At 50.3% G+C, this 15,396-nt stretch overlaps 7 protein-coding genes across 7 annotated transcripts; 4 read left to right on the top strand and 3 right to left on the bottom strand.

Moving 5' to 3' along the window:
- Positions 1–260: 260 nt before the first annotated feature.
- Positions 261–2,709, top strand: AO090009000201 (threonine--tRNA ligase THS1; the record flags this gene model as incomplete). Its single annotated transcript, XM_023234182.1, has 6 exons — positions 261–290; positions 366–820; positions 874–1,138; positions 1,191–1,766; positions 1,820–2,492; positions 2,555–2,709. The coding sequence occupies 6 exons, from the start codon at positions 261–263 to the stop codon at positions 2,707–2,709; spliced, it is 2,154 nt and encodes a 717-aa protein (XP_023088554.1).
- A 763-nt stretch (positions 2,710–3,472) lies between these two features.
- AO090009000200 (glycosyltransferase family 31 protein) lies at positions 3,473–4,888 on the top strand (the record flags this gene model as incomplete). Its single annotated transcript, XM_001816644.1, has 1 exon — positions 3,473–4,888. One exon carries the CDS (start codon positions 3,473–3,475, stop codon positions 4,886–4,888), a length of 1,416 nt encoding a protein of 471 aa, XP_001816696.1.
- Positions 4,889–6,007: 1,119 nt separating this feature from the next.
- On the top strand, positions 6,008–7,603 carry mpkA (mitogen-activated serine/threonine-protein kinase SLT2; the record flags this gene model as incomplete). Its single annotated transcript, XM_001816643.3, has 5 exons — positions 6,008–6,120; positions 6,269–6,401; positions 6,460–6,526; positions 6,583–6,897; positions 6,960–7,603. 5 exons carry the CDS (start codon positions 6,008–6,010, stop codon positions 7,601–7,603), a joined length of 1,272 nt encoding a protein of 423 aa, XP_001816695.1.
- Positions 7,604–8,223: 620 nt separating this feature from the next.
- On the bottom strand, positions 8,224–10,470 carry AO090009000198 (uncharacterized protein; the record flags this gene model as incomplete). The annotated part of the gene is made up of 2 exons (XM_001816642.3): positions 8,224–10,142; positions 10,272–10,470. 2 exons carry the CDS (start codon positions 10,468–10,470, stop codon positions 8,224–8,226), a joined length of 2,118 nt encoding a protein of 705 aa, XP_001816694.1.
- Positions 10,471–11,101: 631 nt separating this feature from the next.
- AO090009000197 (metal homeostatis BSD2 family protein) lies at positions 11,102–12,351 on the bottom strand (the record flags this gene model as incomplete). Its single annotated transcript, XM_001816641.3, has 3 exons — positions 11,102–11,680; positions 11,757–12,227; positions 12,328–12,351. 3 exons carry the CDS (start codon positions 12,349–12,351, stop codon positions 11,102–11,104), a joined length of 1,074 nt encoding a protein of 357 aa, XP_001816693.1.
- Positions 12,352–12,815: 464 nt separating this feature from the next.
- Positions 12,816–13,267, top strand: AO090009000196 (ubiquinol-cytochrome c reductase complex assembly factor 2; the record flags this gene model as incomplete). Its single annotated transcript, XM_001816640.1, has 2 exons — positions 12,816–12,830; positions 12,890–13,267. The coding sequence occupies 2 exons, from the start codon at positions 12,816–12,818 to the stop codon at positions 13,265–13,267; spliced, it is 393 nt and encodes a 130-aa protein (XP_001816692.1).
- Positions 13,268–13,608: 341 nt separating this feature from the next.
- AO090009000195 (3-oxoacid CoA-transferase) lies at positions 13,609–15,291 on the bottom strand (the record flags this gene model as incomplete). The annotated part of the gene is made up of 3 exons (XM_001816639.3): positions 13,609–13,922; positions 13,991–15,170; positions 15,229–15,291. The coding sequence occupies 3 exons, from the start codon at positions 15,289–15,291 to the stop codon at positions 13,609–13,611; spliced, it is 1,557 nt and encodes a 518-aa protein (XP_001816691.1).
- Between the last annotated feature and the right edge of the window lie 105 nt (positions 15,292–15,396).

The following is a 15,396-nucleotide window of genomic DNA, read 5'->3' as shown; positions in this document are numbered from 1 at the left end:
ATTTGGTTGTTGAGATTGACCTGTTAGAACGGACGGAACCCGGAGAAGTTTTCAAATGGTGGGAAGCTCGAAACGGTAAAGTGTCGCTAGCCTCCAGGGCAGTTCTCAGTCACGTGCCTCACCGCCTTCCGTCCCTCACTGCTGGTTGGATTAAAGATATATTCCCGATATGTTGCAAAAGAGTCATCGTCGCTGGCCTGCCCCTCCTTCCCTGTACTTTCCCCCCCTTGATCGTTCCTTTGTCGTTGCGGGATACAGTCATGGCTTCTGAGGATTCGAAGGATCTGCCCGTCAGGTCTGCTCCTGGCGCTCAAGGTGATTAATTATCAACCCCGCCAAATATTGCGAATGCCCCTCCTAATCAGTCAATTGTATCAGGTGCCGGCTCGTTACCCGATTTCATCGTTGAGCGCAACAACTTCTTCGAGGAGCTTTGGCAACAATATCTCGAGGAGACCAAGAACAAGCCTCACCCCGAAATTACCGTCACCCTGCAACCCGGCAACGGCAACAAGGAACAGGTCTCCGCCAAAGCCTGGGAAACTACCCCCGCCCAACTTCTCAAGAATGTGCCCAAGGAACTGAGTGCCACTATTGTGCTTGCAAAGGTCGATAACGAACTCTGGGACTTGAGCCGACCTTTGGAAGGCGACTGTACTGTTTCCTATGTGCGATTCGAAGATCCCGAAGGAAGGGAAGTCTTCTGGCACTCTAGTGCTCACTGCCTGGGTGAGGCTTGCGAGTGCGAATATGGGTGTCTGCTCTCCCATGGACCTCCCACTCCACAGGGTTTCTTCTATGATATGGCCATGCCTGATAAGTGCGTCCCAGAAAGAAACAGATCTACTCGACTGGTTACTAACACTGTCATAGCCGCGTTGTAAGAGAGACCGATTGGCCAGCACTGGACAAGCACGCAAACCGTGTCTTCAAGGAGAAGCAGAGCTTTGACAGATTAGAAGTTACGAAAGAGAACCTGAAGAAGATGTTCGCCTACAGCAAGTACAAGCTGCATTATATTGATAAACTGGTGACCGGAGAAAAGAGCACTGTTTATAGATGCGGTACCTTGGTCGACCTTTGCAGAGGACCCCACATTCAAAACACTGGCAAGATTAAGACCTTCAAGATCATGCAGGTAGGGGATTGAGGAGTCATGCTATAAAATCGCCAGGCTAATTGCTTTTTAGAACTCCTCTGCTTACTTCCTTGGCGACCAAAGTAATGACTCTCTGCAGCGTATCCGTGGTGTCGCCTTCCCCGACAAGAAGCAAATGCAAGAACATTTGAAGTTCCTGGAGGAAGCGGAAAAGCGTAACCATGTGAAGATCGGCAAAGAACAGGAGCTCTTCTTCTTTGACGAAGTCTCCCCGGGATGCCCATTCTTGCTCCCCAACGGTACTAAGATCTTCAATGCTCTTCAGACCCTTTTGCGGTCAGAGTATCGTAAGCGTGGCTACCAGGAAGTTCAGACGCCTAACATGTACGATGTTGGCATCTGGAAGACTTCTGGACACTGGGCTCACTACAAGGATGACATGTTTAAGCTTGATGTTGAGAAGAGAGAGTGGGCTCTTAAGCCTATGAACTGCCCCGGACACTTCGTCCTTTTCGGTCATCGCGAGAGAAGTTACAGAGAACTCCCGTTGCGTCTTGCAGACTTTGGTGTTTTACACAGGAATGAGGCATCTGGTGCACTAAGTGGACTCACCCGTGTCCGGAAGTTCCAGCAAGATGATACCCATATTTTCTGTACTCAGGATCAGGTAAATCTTTTCGGGATCTCCTTTCTTCCCTTCATCTCACTGACGTTTTGAAGATTACCTCGGAGATCGAGGGGCTATTCGATTTCCTTCAATCTATCTATGGGCTTTTCGGCTTCACTTTCAAGCTGAAGCTTTCCACTCGTCCAGAGAAGTACCTTGGAGAACTTGAAACTTGGAACTATGCCGAAGAGCAGCTTAAGGCGGCCATGACTAAGTTCAAGGGCGATGACTGGACCATTGATGAGGGTGACGGTGCCTTCTACGGACCTAAGATCGACATCACTATCGCTGACGCTCTCAAGCGAGAGTTCCAGTGTGCCACCATCCAGCTTGATTACCAGGCTCCCATCAACTTCAAGCTTGAGTACATGAGCAACGAAAAGGCCGACAAGAGCCAAGCGGCTGCCGAGTCGGCCGAGGGCGAGAACAAGTCTAGCGAGCCTGGCCCTGGCCGTGCTCGTCCAGTCGTCATCCACAGAGCTATCATCGGTAGCTTTGAGCGGTTTCTGGGAATCTTGACTGAGCACTTTGGCGGCAAGTGGCCTTTCTGGATCAGCCCTCGCCAGATCCTTATTGTTCCTGTCATGCCTGCTGTGAACGACTACGTGGAAGAGCTGCAGACTATCTTGCGCGGTGATAAGCTGAACGTCGACATTGACATCAGCGGAAATACCATGCAGAAGAAGATTCGTACTGGACAGCTGGCCCAGTACAACTTCATTTTCGGTATGTTACGGCCCGGCTGAACATATGCCTACTCTGTTTAATATACTAACTAAGTGAAACAGTCGTCGGTGCTCAAGAGAAGGAGGCTCGCACTGTCAACATCCGTAACCGTGATGACCCTGCAACTCAGAAGCAAGGTGTCATGATTCCTCTCGAGGAGGCACGCGAAAAGCTTCGGGCTCTCAGGAAAGAGCGCAGGCTAGTCAACTCTCTGTAGAGTGGCTGTTTAAAGGCCATTTCTCGCGCTTTCTTTTGTTGCTTGTTCCGGAAGTGATGATTTAAGCGTCGCATAGCATCATCAAGACACTAGAAAGCATAGAGGTATTGAGGAACAACGATAAAAGGTTGAATGACGCAATGATGTTCATAAGGGAGATGAATTGATGTGATAAGTCATTTTTTTGGAGAATATTTCCACATGCAATAACCGATCTACCATTACGGTAGACTGCCGCTCCGTCTACAAATGTTTTTCTTATTGTATTGTGTGTTTGTAGGTGCAAAATATATTGAACACCAGAAAAGCTATGTCCTGATTGATATGTAAAAGATCCCCTCACGAAGTGTTTACCATTAAGATTTCGCAAAATCTCTAATACAAGTCATAATATATAGCACTACTCCGTAGTACCAGGTCAATCAGGAAAGTTGGGTTGATTTGGTAATACCGGCGGTCCACTGGAACCATTCAGATTGAGATCTTCGGAATTGCTCAGCCGCGACCCTGGGCGGCAGCCAGCCCAGCCCTTTACCCTTGACTGAAACAAGGGTCTAGGTCATCATCTGCCTTTTCTTTCCTTTTCTTTTTTCACTTTCCAATTCTTTCCCCTAGCGACCCTGGAACTGAAGCATTTTTTCTTTCCTTTTTTCTTTCTTTCCTTTCCTTTTTCTTAAATATAGCCCTTCAATAAATGATTCAACTTTGGTGTCCAATCATATAGAACGACGATTAATGAGATATTAGCTATGTTCGGGTCGCCATGCAGGCGCGCTATTACCCTTTTCAATGGCGCCAATCCACTGCCGTGACAGCTGTCGCCGCTTCACTCTTACTCATTTTCGCAGTATTCCTTTTCAATTCACGGCATCATATTGATATTAGCCCTATTCCCAATGCTCAGCCCCCGTCATACTTCAGTAACAGCAGCGCTTGCCATGTGGATCTTGACCTGCTGAGAACGCACGCGTCCAATTCCTCCGCGGAATATGCTAGATTGGAGATATCTGTTGTGCGAACCAAGAACTTTACTGGTTTCTCAGATGCGCTCGATGTACCAATTCCCACGTACCAGACAGTCCAACTGGATACGACGAATCATACAGAGCTACTGCCAGAGGAGAGATGTACTACGTCGGTGACAATACATGCCCCTGTGGCGGCTCCACGCCCCAATGCATCACACCTGATATTTGGCGTCGCAACATCCACAGAAAGATTATATGATTCTCTTGATGCTTTTGCACACTGGGCGGGAGGAACAAATGCACACATTGTAGCTGTGGTTGACGATGAAGGCTCGGTGACGCAGTCCAAGAAACGGGCAAAGGAACTAGATATTCGCCTCACCGTTATCCAAAACTCGGACGATTTGCTGGATCGGTATTTTTCCTTGATCCGGACCCTGTTTGAGCGCAAGGATGAGCTTACTAAGTGGATTGTCTTAATTGACGATGATACTTTTTTCCCTTCCATGACGAATCTCGTGGAACGGTTGGCGACGTATGATCCGGCGGAGCCGCAGTATATAGGGGCACTCACCGAGGATATCATGCAGATGTATCATGGGAGTCATATGGCGTACGGCGGTGCTGGGATATTCCTCTCCATTCCTCTTGTTCGACAGCTCAATGCTGTTTTCCGCAATTGCTATGATTTCAAAGGCGCCGGTGATCGAATGATTGCGCGGTGTATCTACAGCCACACCACAACGAAACTCAAATGGGAGCCTGGCCTCCATCAGTTAGACCTTCGTGGCGATGCGTCCGGGTTCTACGAATCAGGCCGTCCACTGCCGCTCTCATTGCATCATTGGAAATCCTGGTTCCACGCCGACATGGTTGCTCTCAGCAAGGTGGCTGCCATCTGCGGTGAGGCCTGTCTGCTGCGACGTTGGGAGTTGTCAGATGATTGGTATCTGATAAACGGGTTTTCCGTTGTCAAATACTCATTGCCCTTGCAGGATCCAAATTCCATGGAGCAGACGTGGGATAAGAGTAAATACAAGGGCCCCGATCCATTCGAGTATAGTTTGGGCCCATTGCGTAGCAAGGACGAGGACAAGGTCTCCTTCCGATTGAAAGAAGCAATTGCAGAGACGGACAGGGTTCGCCAGATATATGTTCGAAAGCAAGAGAAGCCTCAAGTTATAGAGGTGGTCTGGAACCTCAGGCATTAATTCCCCTCTTTTTATGTCCGCCTTCTGATAAAAGCTATTTATTGGGATGCATGTTAGCCAGTTGAAAGTTCCCTTATTCATTGCAAGGCTCATGTCCTAATAGTGTCCAGTCGTTCAACCTGGGATGAACACTAATTGGTACAAGATTTTCTCTCCTTCCCTAAGCGGTGGGTTGGGACTAGAATGTGACAGTGTGACCAGGTGTGACACTGTCATCGTTAGTGCTCCACCAAGCCCCTCCCCTTATGGGCCTCAGGCAGCCCATCCCGGGCGGCAAACCACCGAAACAGGACACCCAAAGTCATGTGTGGCTTCCTCTTTGTCGATGATTTAAGCAATAGATCAATAAATAAAAGTTTGGTTTGTTCTTATACGCCGTGTGATGGAACAATAGGTTAATGACAGAATGAGCAAACGAGTTCTATGAAAGAGAAAGTCATTTATGATTTCATTTCTTGAATGAACCAAAGTATGTACTTTCAATAATCCCCACTTTGTTCTCCCTCCGCCGACATTTGACTGCTAAGTACTGCATGTTCGGAACCTCTTCCATCTGCAAGGCCCCAACCGATCATCTGCGTTAATTATACCCCTCTTTCACCCGGTAGTGGTTCAACGCGCTTAGTCGTTCATAAACCTGACATTGCTCTCAGCTCTCCTGCTGCCTCTAGAAAGATCTCTCTCATTCCCATCTTGCTGCGCCTCATTGTCATAAGTTTTGAAACCCTTATTTCCCATTCAGGAGCCGCAACGGCGGAAGATTGACTTTCCCACTGCGGGGCTGCCGTTCCGTCCATTCGAAGCTGCTTTCCCTCTCATCGACCAGCCAGCCCGCGCCCGATCTTCTGCCTGTCTTTTTTCCCCCCCGACTGAGACACAGAAAATAAAAAGGGAAAAGGAGGAAAATAAAAAACCAGAAAACAAGTTGAGAAAACAACAAAAGTACTCGCGAAAAACCCCACTACCTTTTGGGTGGACAGACCGCACATTTTCCTCCCCTTCCATTTCTTTCTGGGCGTCTACAGAACGACACTCGCTTTACCGCCTCGAATTTCCTTTGTGCTACTAGCAGTCGATCGCTGGAAACCTTTTTTTTTTTTTTATCGCCCCTCCGAAACCATGGCTGATCTACGAGGACGTAAGATCTTCAAGGTCTTCAACCAGGATTTTATTGTGGATGAACGATACAATGTCACGAAGGAGTTGGGTCAAGGTGCATATGGTATTGTCTGGTACGTTATGGATCATCATAAGCTTCTAGCATACTCGTCTCCTCGTCGACCTTGGTCTATCCAGGGTAATAGTCTTGCGAAGATGAATATTATGAGAAGCTGTCGTGGTCACCACAATCTGACGACAACCTCCGGTTTCGCTATCTAGTGCCGCCACGAACATCCAGACCGGCGAAGGTGTCGCCATCAAGAAAGTCACCAATGTCTTCAGCAAGAAGATCTTAGCCAAGCGCGCCTTAAGAGAAATTAAGTTGCTTCAGCATTTCCGAGGCCACCGTAATGTACGTTTGGTCCCAACTTGATGCCAGTGGAGTTGATAGGGCTGACTGTATCATGCAGATCACTTGTCTGTATGACATGGACATCCCGCGCCCAGATAACTTCAATGAAACATATCTGTATGAGGGTAAGAGTACCCTTTTAACATGGTTCATGTACAGCTGCTTATATTTCCTTGCCCAGAGTTGATGGAGTGTGATCTCGCCGCTATTATCCGTTCCGGACAACCTTTGACCGATGCCCACTTCCAGTCTTTTATTTATCAGATTTTGTGTGGTCTGAAGTATATCCACTCGGCCAATGTATTGCATAGAGATTTGAAACCCGGAAACTTGCTGGTCAATGCCGATTGTGAACTCAAGATTTGCGATTTCGGATTGGCGCGTGGTTTCTCGATTGACCCGGAAGAGAACGCAGGTTACATGACCGAATATGTCGCGACAAGATGGTACCGTGCTCCGGAAATCATGTTGAGCTTCCAGAGTTACACTAAAGCTAGTATGTGTCTTTCTTGGCCGCTGACAGGCTCTCTTGCCGTCTACTTTGCTGATATTCAACAGTCGATGTGTGGTCCGTGGGTTGCATCTTGGCTGAACTTCTTGGCGGCCGCCCCTTCTTCAAGGGTCGTGACTATGTCGACCAGCTCAACCAGATTCTGCACTACCTGGGCACTCCGAACGAGGAGACCTTGAGCCGGATCGGCTCTCCACGGGCCCAGGAGTACGTACGCAACTTGCCTTTCATGCCCAAGATCCCCTTCCAGCGCTTGTTCCCCAGTGCCAACCCTGATGCGCTTGACTTGCTCGACCGCATGCTGGCCTTCGACCCCTCGTCGCGTATCTCGGTTGAAGAGGCCCTGGAGCACCCATACCTGCACATCTGGCACGACGCATCGGACGAGCCGACGTGCCCCACAACCTTCGATTTCCACTTCGAAGTGGTGGACGACGTACAGGAGATGCGTCGTATGATCTACGAGGAAGTCGTGCGCTTCCGTGCCGCCGTCCGGCAGCAGTCTCAGGCGCAGGCCGCCGCTGCCGCCCAACAGCAGCAGATTGCCCAGCAGACCAACGTCCCGATCCCCGAGAACCAGCAGGGCGTTTGGAAGCAAGAGGAGCCCAAGCCTCAAGAGGCGCTCGCCGCGGGCGGTGGCGTCCACAACGATCTGGAATCGTCGCTGCAGCGTGGAATGGACGTACAATAAAGGGGCATGGGTAGTATGAAATCCTTGACTCAAGTGAATATCTTGGTCCCTGGAAATCGCAGGCGTTTCCGGATGCCCATATGACAATAAAATAAATATATTCACGGGTTCCCCCATTTTGGTTCCTCCCATGCAGTTGGTTTCTAGTGGTATCCATTTTGCTTTTCTTCCTATTTACATACTAAAGGATAAAGAGAGGACTGGTTCACTCCCGTTTCGTTCTCGTATGTCCCCGAATTTACCTATGTTACTGGCTACTGGCTATTTGACTTGGGTCTGTGTGAGCGTGCATGAAGAAGACGGCAGCTGCATTGCAATTGAGCGCTAGTTTGATCTTTTGATTGACGAATGGATAGATTTGATGAAGCAGTTGATTATAGTATAGTATATACGAGATAGTACTCTATCTATTTGTTTTTCGTTCGTATCCCTCTCTTCTTTTAATAAAAACATGATTCTATTTCTGATAACAACAACTCGGTAAATCGGAGGATATATAATCATTTCATCAATCGTCAATCATACATAAAAAAAGGAAAACAAAACCATCCACACGCACATCAAATCAACCCATAAATCCACCAACCCATATACTCTTGAAAGAAGAGATACAAGCTCAATCAATAGTAATAACCCCTCCACCAAACAGCCATACAAGATGCAACGAGCAAATCCAGCATCTTGATACCCTCATCCTCGATGATCAATTTACCCAGTTTAGCGCTCTTCCCGCGCATGCCGCCGCCAGCGTTTTCTCGTGCAAGCGAGAGATCGAGGCGGTCTTCGCTTGGTGGACGGCGGAGAGGACGACGGGGTCCGTCGTCGAGGTCTGCGACGCCGCTGCTCGTGCTGCTTGTTGAGGGTTTGCGGGTGGGCACTCCGAAGTTGGAGGTGGAGGATGTGGAGTGGGCGGATGCGCCGGAGCGGGCGCGTGGGCGGTTGTAATTGTTTGGGTTGAGGAACTGGGCGAGAGAGGCGCGCTTTGAAGTCCGGTCTGAGGGGGAGGAGGGGCTTGGGTCGAGGTTGTGGCCGTGGCCGTGGTTGTTAGGGTTGCTGGTTAGGTCTTTGAAGGCTGGGGTTTGGCTGAGGGTGAAAGGGGAGATGTGGGAGGGGCCTGGTTGATGGTGGAGATGGCCTGCTTGGAAAGGGGTGTTGAAGCGGATTTCGGCGACTGTTACGGCGGGGTTGTCGATGGAGGCGCCGTTGGGGCCTGTTGAGGGCATTGGGATCATGTGCTTGCATTTGAGGCTGCGGCCGTTTACGCTCGTGGAGAATGTGCAGGTGCCGTTCCAGGGTGAGGTGAAGGTGTAGTAACCGCTTTTGAGTTTGGAACCGCTGTGTTTCGAGGGACTGCTTGTTCCGTTGTCGAGTGAGGGTCGGTTGCCTCCTAGGTCTAAGGAGCCCCGGCCGTCTTCCTGATATGGTCGAGATACACATAGTTTGCGGTGGAACTTTCGGGGATGCGATGGTTGGGTGGGGGTGCTCTCTGCCAATTCGGCTTGGGTAGGCCGGAAAGAAGACAGTGAGATGCGATTGCCCATTTCAGACGGTAGATTTATTCCCAGACTGGCCAATGAGAGCGGTTCGCTTTGCGCAGCGAACCTGTTGTATCCTGGCGTGGACACTTCGATGTCAATAGCGCCACCGTCCATTTTCGGTGTCGATATTGTTGCTACATTCCATTGACTCCCATGAGTAGGATCGCGACGGATGAGAGTGATATGGAAGCCAGGTCTTTCCGGCGGTTTGCTGTCATAAGGTCTTCTACTTGGAGATTGGCCTGGACTTCGTGCTGGAGAACCCATGCGATTGTATGATGGATTCGCATGAGCCGACTGGGGTCGCGCTTGAGGTCGCCTGGAGTCAAGGCTGTGACGGCCTGAGGTCAGAACCTCATACTTTTCCTTCCAATTCTCCGCATTTCGTCCGGGCATATACCCCGACAAGGCACTCCAACGATTGACCTTCTTCGGCGCAGAATTATCCTCGATCAATTCAAAGGCGAGCTCATCCTTTGGGACAGGTGGTAGTGGTCGAGCCGACAAAGGCGGCCTTGCTTCAACCTCGTCGCCCGGTACCGTATGTCCGAGGAAGCCATCGCGACTTTCGGTTGTCATCTGAGTCGCAGACTGGGGGAGATCGATCGATGAGCGACTCCCCATCAAACCCGGACGAGCCGGCATCAGAGACAGCGGCAGATCTGCAGAATTCGGCACCGGGAGAACATTCTCTGGCAGCGACACATTGGATCGGTGAGCAGGGAGGGGAGGGCGTGCATCAGCATCCACCTTTGCGCCACCACCGCCGCCAGGAACAGGCTTCCGTCGAACATGATTCATCTTCGCAAACTCAGGAGGAACATCCGCTTCCTCTCCTAGCTCCCTCCGCAGTTTCGCTTCTTCCTCGCGCTCTTGCTCACATTCCTGGAGCAAGACATCGTCCTCGGGCGTCGAGACATGCAGATAGTAGAGGGACGCATTGATGGCCTCAGCCGAAACACTGGCTTTCGTTGGTGGTTTCAGCGGGGAGAGAAAGACATCTAGATCGCGAATCAAAGACGTTGAAATTAGCATCCATCGTCCAAACTTGAATAGATTAAATGATCGGTCAATTTCTCCCACCGCTTATGCGGGGTACTTCAAGCGATATGCAACCGACCATGACGTACCTTTACTGCCCGGGACTCTCACAATATACAAAACCAAAGGATCAAGTTTCTTCTGCGTCGGATTCCGCGGATAAGCCGGAGGATTCGAGGCTACAGCGGTAATGGAGGATAGCGAGCGAGCCTCAACGGGGCCTTGGGGAAGGCTGTGGTTTGGCGATGCGGCGGACGGAGAATCCGCCGCTGCATCGACCTTGGCCATTTACGGGAGAGGGAACAAGAGAACAGATCCCCCAAGCGTAAAGGATGGAGAAGCAAAGGACGAGAAGACGATGGGATAATATGACGGACGTAATAAATGAAGGTGTGAATACGAAAGCGCGGTAAACAAACGCTTGCGGAGACGCCGAACGGGCTGCGGAGAGTGCCGCCAAGAGCTGAAGACGAAAATCACTCTGCCATCGCGGGTCGGTCTGGACTTACGTGCATCGTGAAGATAGTTGGGGACAAGCGCTATTTAAAATGATAAATAGAAATTAAGAGTTGGGAAGGGTAATAAGAAGCTGGGAAGGCAAGGCGAGGAGGCAAATGGGTTGTAGGGAAGGGGAAAAAAAAGGTTGCCTGGCTGGCGAATGATACACGCGTACGGACAGCGATAGGGCATCAATGCCAAGTGCTATGTCTTTCAGATTTGGTATCTCTAATCAAATAGTTACAAGTGTTCCCATGCTCAAAGAAAATCGAAATGAGGACCTCACGTCTCATGGAACGTCCGTCGGGGGAATTAGCGCGCATTACCCATACAAAGCAAATAATAGCAGATGAAAAGAATTAACGCCCAGGCTCCAAGGCTCCAACCCGCCCAATGTTATGCAGATCACTATGATGGCAACTTAAACAACGGTCTCTGTTCTTTCATTTGTTGCAATGATCGGCACAGGAAGGCCTCGGTCAGGACTTTGCAGCACCAGCTGCTCGTGGCGTCGGGCCCGTAGAAAGTCGCTGATAGCGCGGATTAAGATAAACCAACCAACAATCATGAGAACGTACGAAATCCATTCACTCGTGGAGATCCCGGAAACACCACCGCCGCCACCATCGCTCCCAGATCCATCGGCTACGGAGCTGGGGTCGAAATTGTGACTGTTGGGATCCGGAGGTGTCACGTATTGGTCTGTACCATCGTCTGGTTTCGTATCACTTCCGCCTTTCATGTAGAATCCGTATTGTACGAGAGTAAGACCGAGACCAGCCCTACTTCCGTTCTTCGCTGCATGCGTAGTATGGAGAAGGTAGGTCAGGAGGAAACCGACCAGTTGGAAGGACATGGAGATCATGGCGTTCCAGACAAACGAAAACACGGACCCCACTGGCAACCCATCCACGTACACCTCGTCGGATGAAATACCTGGGGCCAAAATCGTAGTCTCCCAGTACGGAGGGGTAGCATCAGCAGCCGCCTCTTCATAGGACTATACACAAGGCGTCAGCACGAGATCAATAGAAATACGCATCGTTCACCACACGAAACACGAGGTGAATACATACCGGAGGAAGGTCTTCAGTTTTCTCTCCACGCTCCGGCTTAGCCGCCAGGTTCGCAAAGACACCGTCATTCGTCGAACTGATCACTCGGCTACCAGTGCTGAAACTCGGTAGGATTGTCTGCCTCCTTTGAATCCCACTACGCGGATCACTGGACTGTTGCTGTTCATTGCCCATTCCAGATGAGGAACTAGCGGTCGCACTGCTGCTATCTGCCACTGGTCGCGATTCCGGCTGAGCCCGCATTAGTCGCTGACGGTCATCCGGCTCATCCGCTTCGGAGTCGCTCTCGTCATCAAATGCGTCGGCCAGCGTCTGGTCCGCATCGTTGTTTAGGGGATCGTCATGGAGAAGGCGTCTGGATGATGGAGAGGTGGAACGAGAGCGAAACGAGGGAGGGGGGGAGTTTGGTGTTCCCCGGAGAGGGATTGATGATTGTGATTGCGGTTCTTCATCTTCATCGTGGGCGTTTACCTAGAAATCACAAAATCAGCAACCCGTACCAGAAATTTCACAATTTATCGGTAAATCCTATGCAATTTGCAACCAATCCAGGGCGGTGGGCGACTCTTACCCTTTGATAGCGCTGCGAGCTCATGACGAGCTGAGCGAGGAAAGGAAATCCGGAAAGAGAGGGGAAGGGCGGTAAAGAGAGTAGATCGGGGTTCACGACAGAGGCTTTATAGTATTACCAACAAAGATGACAAGGGAGAAAGAGTGTCCGAGGGAAAGTGATGATGAAGATGGAAAGGGATCGACTGTAGATGGAGGATGGGATGGAAATGAGGGCGATTACATGGCGGAGTGGAGAGAGCGTCTGTCAGTGGCTGAGAACCGCCGCTGCTGCTGCCTGGGGCATTCCGCCCACCCCCCGTGACTTGACTTTTTGCCCGTGTAGATCATATCAAATAATTTAGATATCGCTACTCCAACAACACATCGCAACCCACTTAATCAATTGCATTTGTTCGGGACAACCCCGCAGATTTTTGGAGTTTCTACAAAATTCGGATTTCCCGGACAGACCGCTTTTCTCGCTCATACATCACAGTCGCAAACATCATGTCCAAGCCATCGGTAAGTCTTGAATTGCAACCAGACTAGATCAACCAACAGTAACCTGACAACTGTTTTAGGCCCAAACTATCACGCGCATCAATCACCTTCTCAAACACTGGCCCACTGACCATGTCCGCCCTTCAGCCGTCTCCGTTCAGACATACCTTCAGTCCTACCTCCCCCAAACCTCAGAGAACGCTTCTAAGCAGCCGCAACAACAACAACAGTCGTCACAATCGCCACCCCCACCTCTCTCAGAAGCCTCTCTGAATGCGCTGTCGTCGCTGCTGGAAGATCGCTATGCCAGACGGTATCCATTGCCTCCTAAGCTGCGGCGGCCGACAGGAAACCCAGACTACTATGACAATGTGATTAAAGAGTTCTCAGAGGCTCCGACACGGGATTTTTGGGGGAGAGTGAGCGCAAGGCTGAAGGGTCTCTTCAGGTTTAGCTAAGGTATTGCAATATTGGCAAAATTGGAAATTAGGGTTGGATTGAGGAGTTTGTATATCTATGTTATGTACTACTATGTATTGCGATGGGAATATAGACCGCGGATAAGAGATTATTCTTGCCGCTTCTCGGTTGTCTTAATATTTTCTGGTGGGGAAAATGTACTATTATTGTCCAACGCATATATTTTTAAATGGTCTGAACTATTTTTTGGAATGAAATGGTATATACAACAGATCCCGTACCCGACATGACTTCACAAACTATACGCTTATAAATCCCATAATTTTCGCGAAATGGTGACATCCAGACATGCAAACAAAAAAATGATAACAGGACGTGATCACAGCATGGGCTTCACATCATCAGCAACCTTGAACGGAGCTTCTGTCTTGCTGCGGACCTCATCAACAGTGACACCATCGGCAAGCTCAACCAGGGTAAGACCGTCAGTGAAGTCAACATCAAAGACACAGAGTTCAGTGATGATACGGCTGACACAAGTCTTGCCGGTCAAGGGGAACTCGCACTGCTTGACAATCTTGGGGTTGCCCTTCTTGTCAGTGTGCTCCATAGTGACAACCACCTTCGTAGCGGAGGGGTTGGAGACTAGATCCATAGCACCGCCAAAGCCCTTGATCTTACCGGGCAACATCCCTATAATGCCACAGTTAGTACGGACAGATGATAAAGTACAAGAGAAAATCACGTGCAGAAGAACTTACAGTTAGCCAAGTCACCTCTGGCGCTCACCTGCATGGCGCCCAGAATGGTCAAGTCGATTCTTCCTGAACGGATCATGCCGAAGGACTCGTCACTGCCAAAGCAAGCCGCACCGGGTGCGAGTGTAACGGTCTCCTTTCCAGCGTTGATAAGATCTGGGTCTTCCTGGCCCTTCTTAGGGTAGGGGCCTAATCCCAGAATACCGTTCTCAGACTGGAGCTGGACTTCCACGGAAGGATCGACGAAGTTGGGTGCAAGCATGGGCATACCAATACCCAAGTTTGCGTACATCCCGTTCTTGAATTCCTTAGCCGCACGACGGACAATACGTTCACGCTTGGCGGCGGTGTCACCCTTGCCCAGGGCAGCAGTGTCCTCACCCTCCTCCTTGGCAAAGGTGTACTTCTCGATATTCTTCGGTGTCGTGCTCTGAATAACACGCTTGACGTAGATACCGGGCAGGTGAATAGCAGCCGGCTCAATCTCACCGGGCTCGACGATGTGCTCGGCCTCAACGATGGTCATCTTAGCATTGCGGCCCATAGCCCCGTTGAAGTTCTGGGCAGCATAGCGGAACTGGCAGTTGCCCAATTTATCGGCTTTGTAAGCCTTGACCAAGGCATAGTCACCCTTGATAGACTCCTCCATGACATAGCTCTTGCCATCAAAGACCTTGACATCGCGGGGTTTGCTCCGCAGAGCGACGGTGCCATCGGCATTGTGCCTCAAAGGCAGCTCACCTGTCTGCACAACTGTACCAAAAGCGGCAGGTGTGTAGAAAGCCGGGATTCCGTGACCGCCCGACCGACAACGCTCAGCCAAGGTACCCTGTGGTGTCAACTCCAATTCAATCTCGCCCGTTAGGTACATGCGCTCAAAGGTCTTGTTCTCGCCCACATAGCTGGCAATCATCTTCGAGATCTGCTTGGATTCGAGAAGAAGGCCAAGACCAGCTCCGTCCACACCGGCGTTATTGCTGACCACCGTCAATCCGGTGATCGAAGGGTTCGCTCGCACAGCATTGATTAGAGTGTCCGGTACACCAGAGAGACCAAATCCACCTGCCAGAACGGTCGAGTTGGACTTCATGTCCTTGATTGCTAATTCTGCAGAAGATACGACCTTGTTGATCTCAGAGCGACGGACGCTGCTGGAAAATGCACGCGCAAGGAATCGTTGATGCTAGTAGGAGACTCGTCAGTATGATCCCGCTTCGAGGTGTCTGTATTGGTAACACTACCTTGCTCGGGTCTGCAGAGAATTGCCGCGCAAGGCGCAGGCACGTAGCAACTTGTGAAGGCATGGTGAACTGAGAGCCTAACGGGATTAGACGCACAGAGAGCACTACAGTCTGCTGTGAAGAGTCGCAACTAATGAAACTCAGGCGTCAGTCTCTTCGTGAGAATTA

The sequence above is a fragment of the Aspergillus oryzae genome, chromosome 1 (genome assembly GCF_000184455.2).
Source record: "Aspergillus oryzae RIB40 DNA, chromosome 1".
NCBI classification, from domain to species: Eukaryota; Fungi; Ascomycota; class Eurotiomycetes; order Eurotiales; family Aspergillaceae; genus Aspergillus; species Aspergillus oryzae.
Note: the sequence above shows the minus strand (reverse complement) of the source record. Positions and strands in the feature narration are given on the sequence as shown.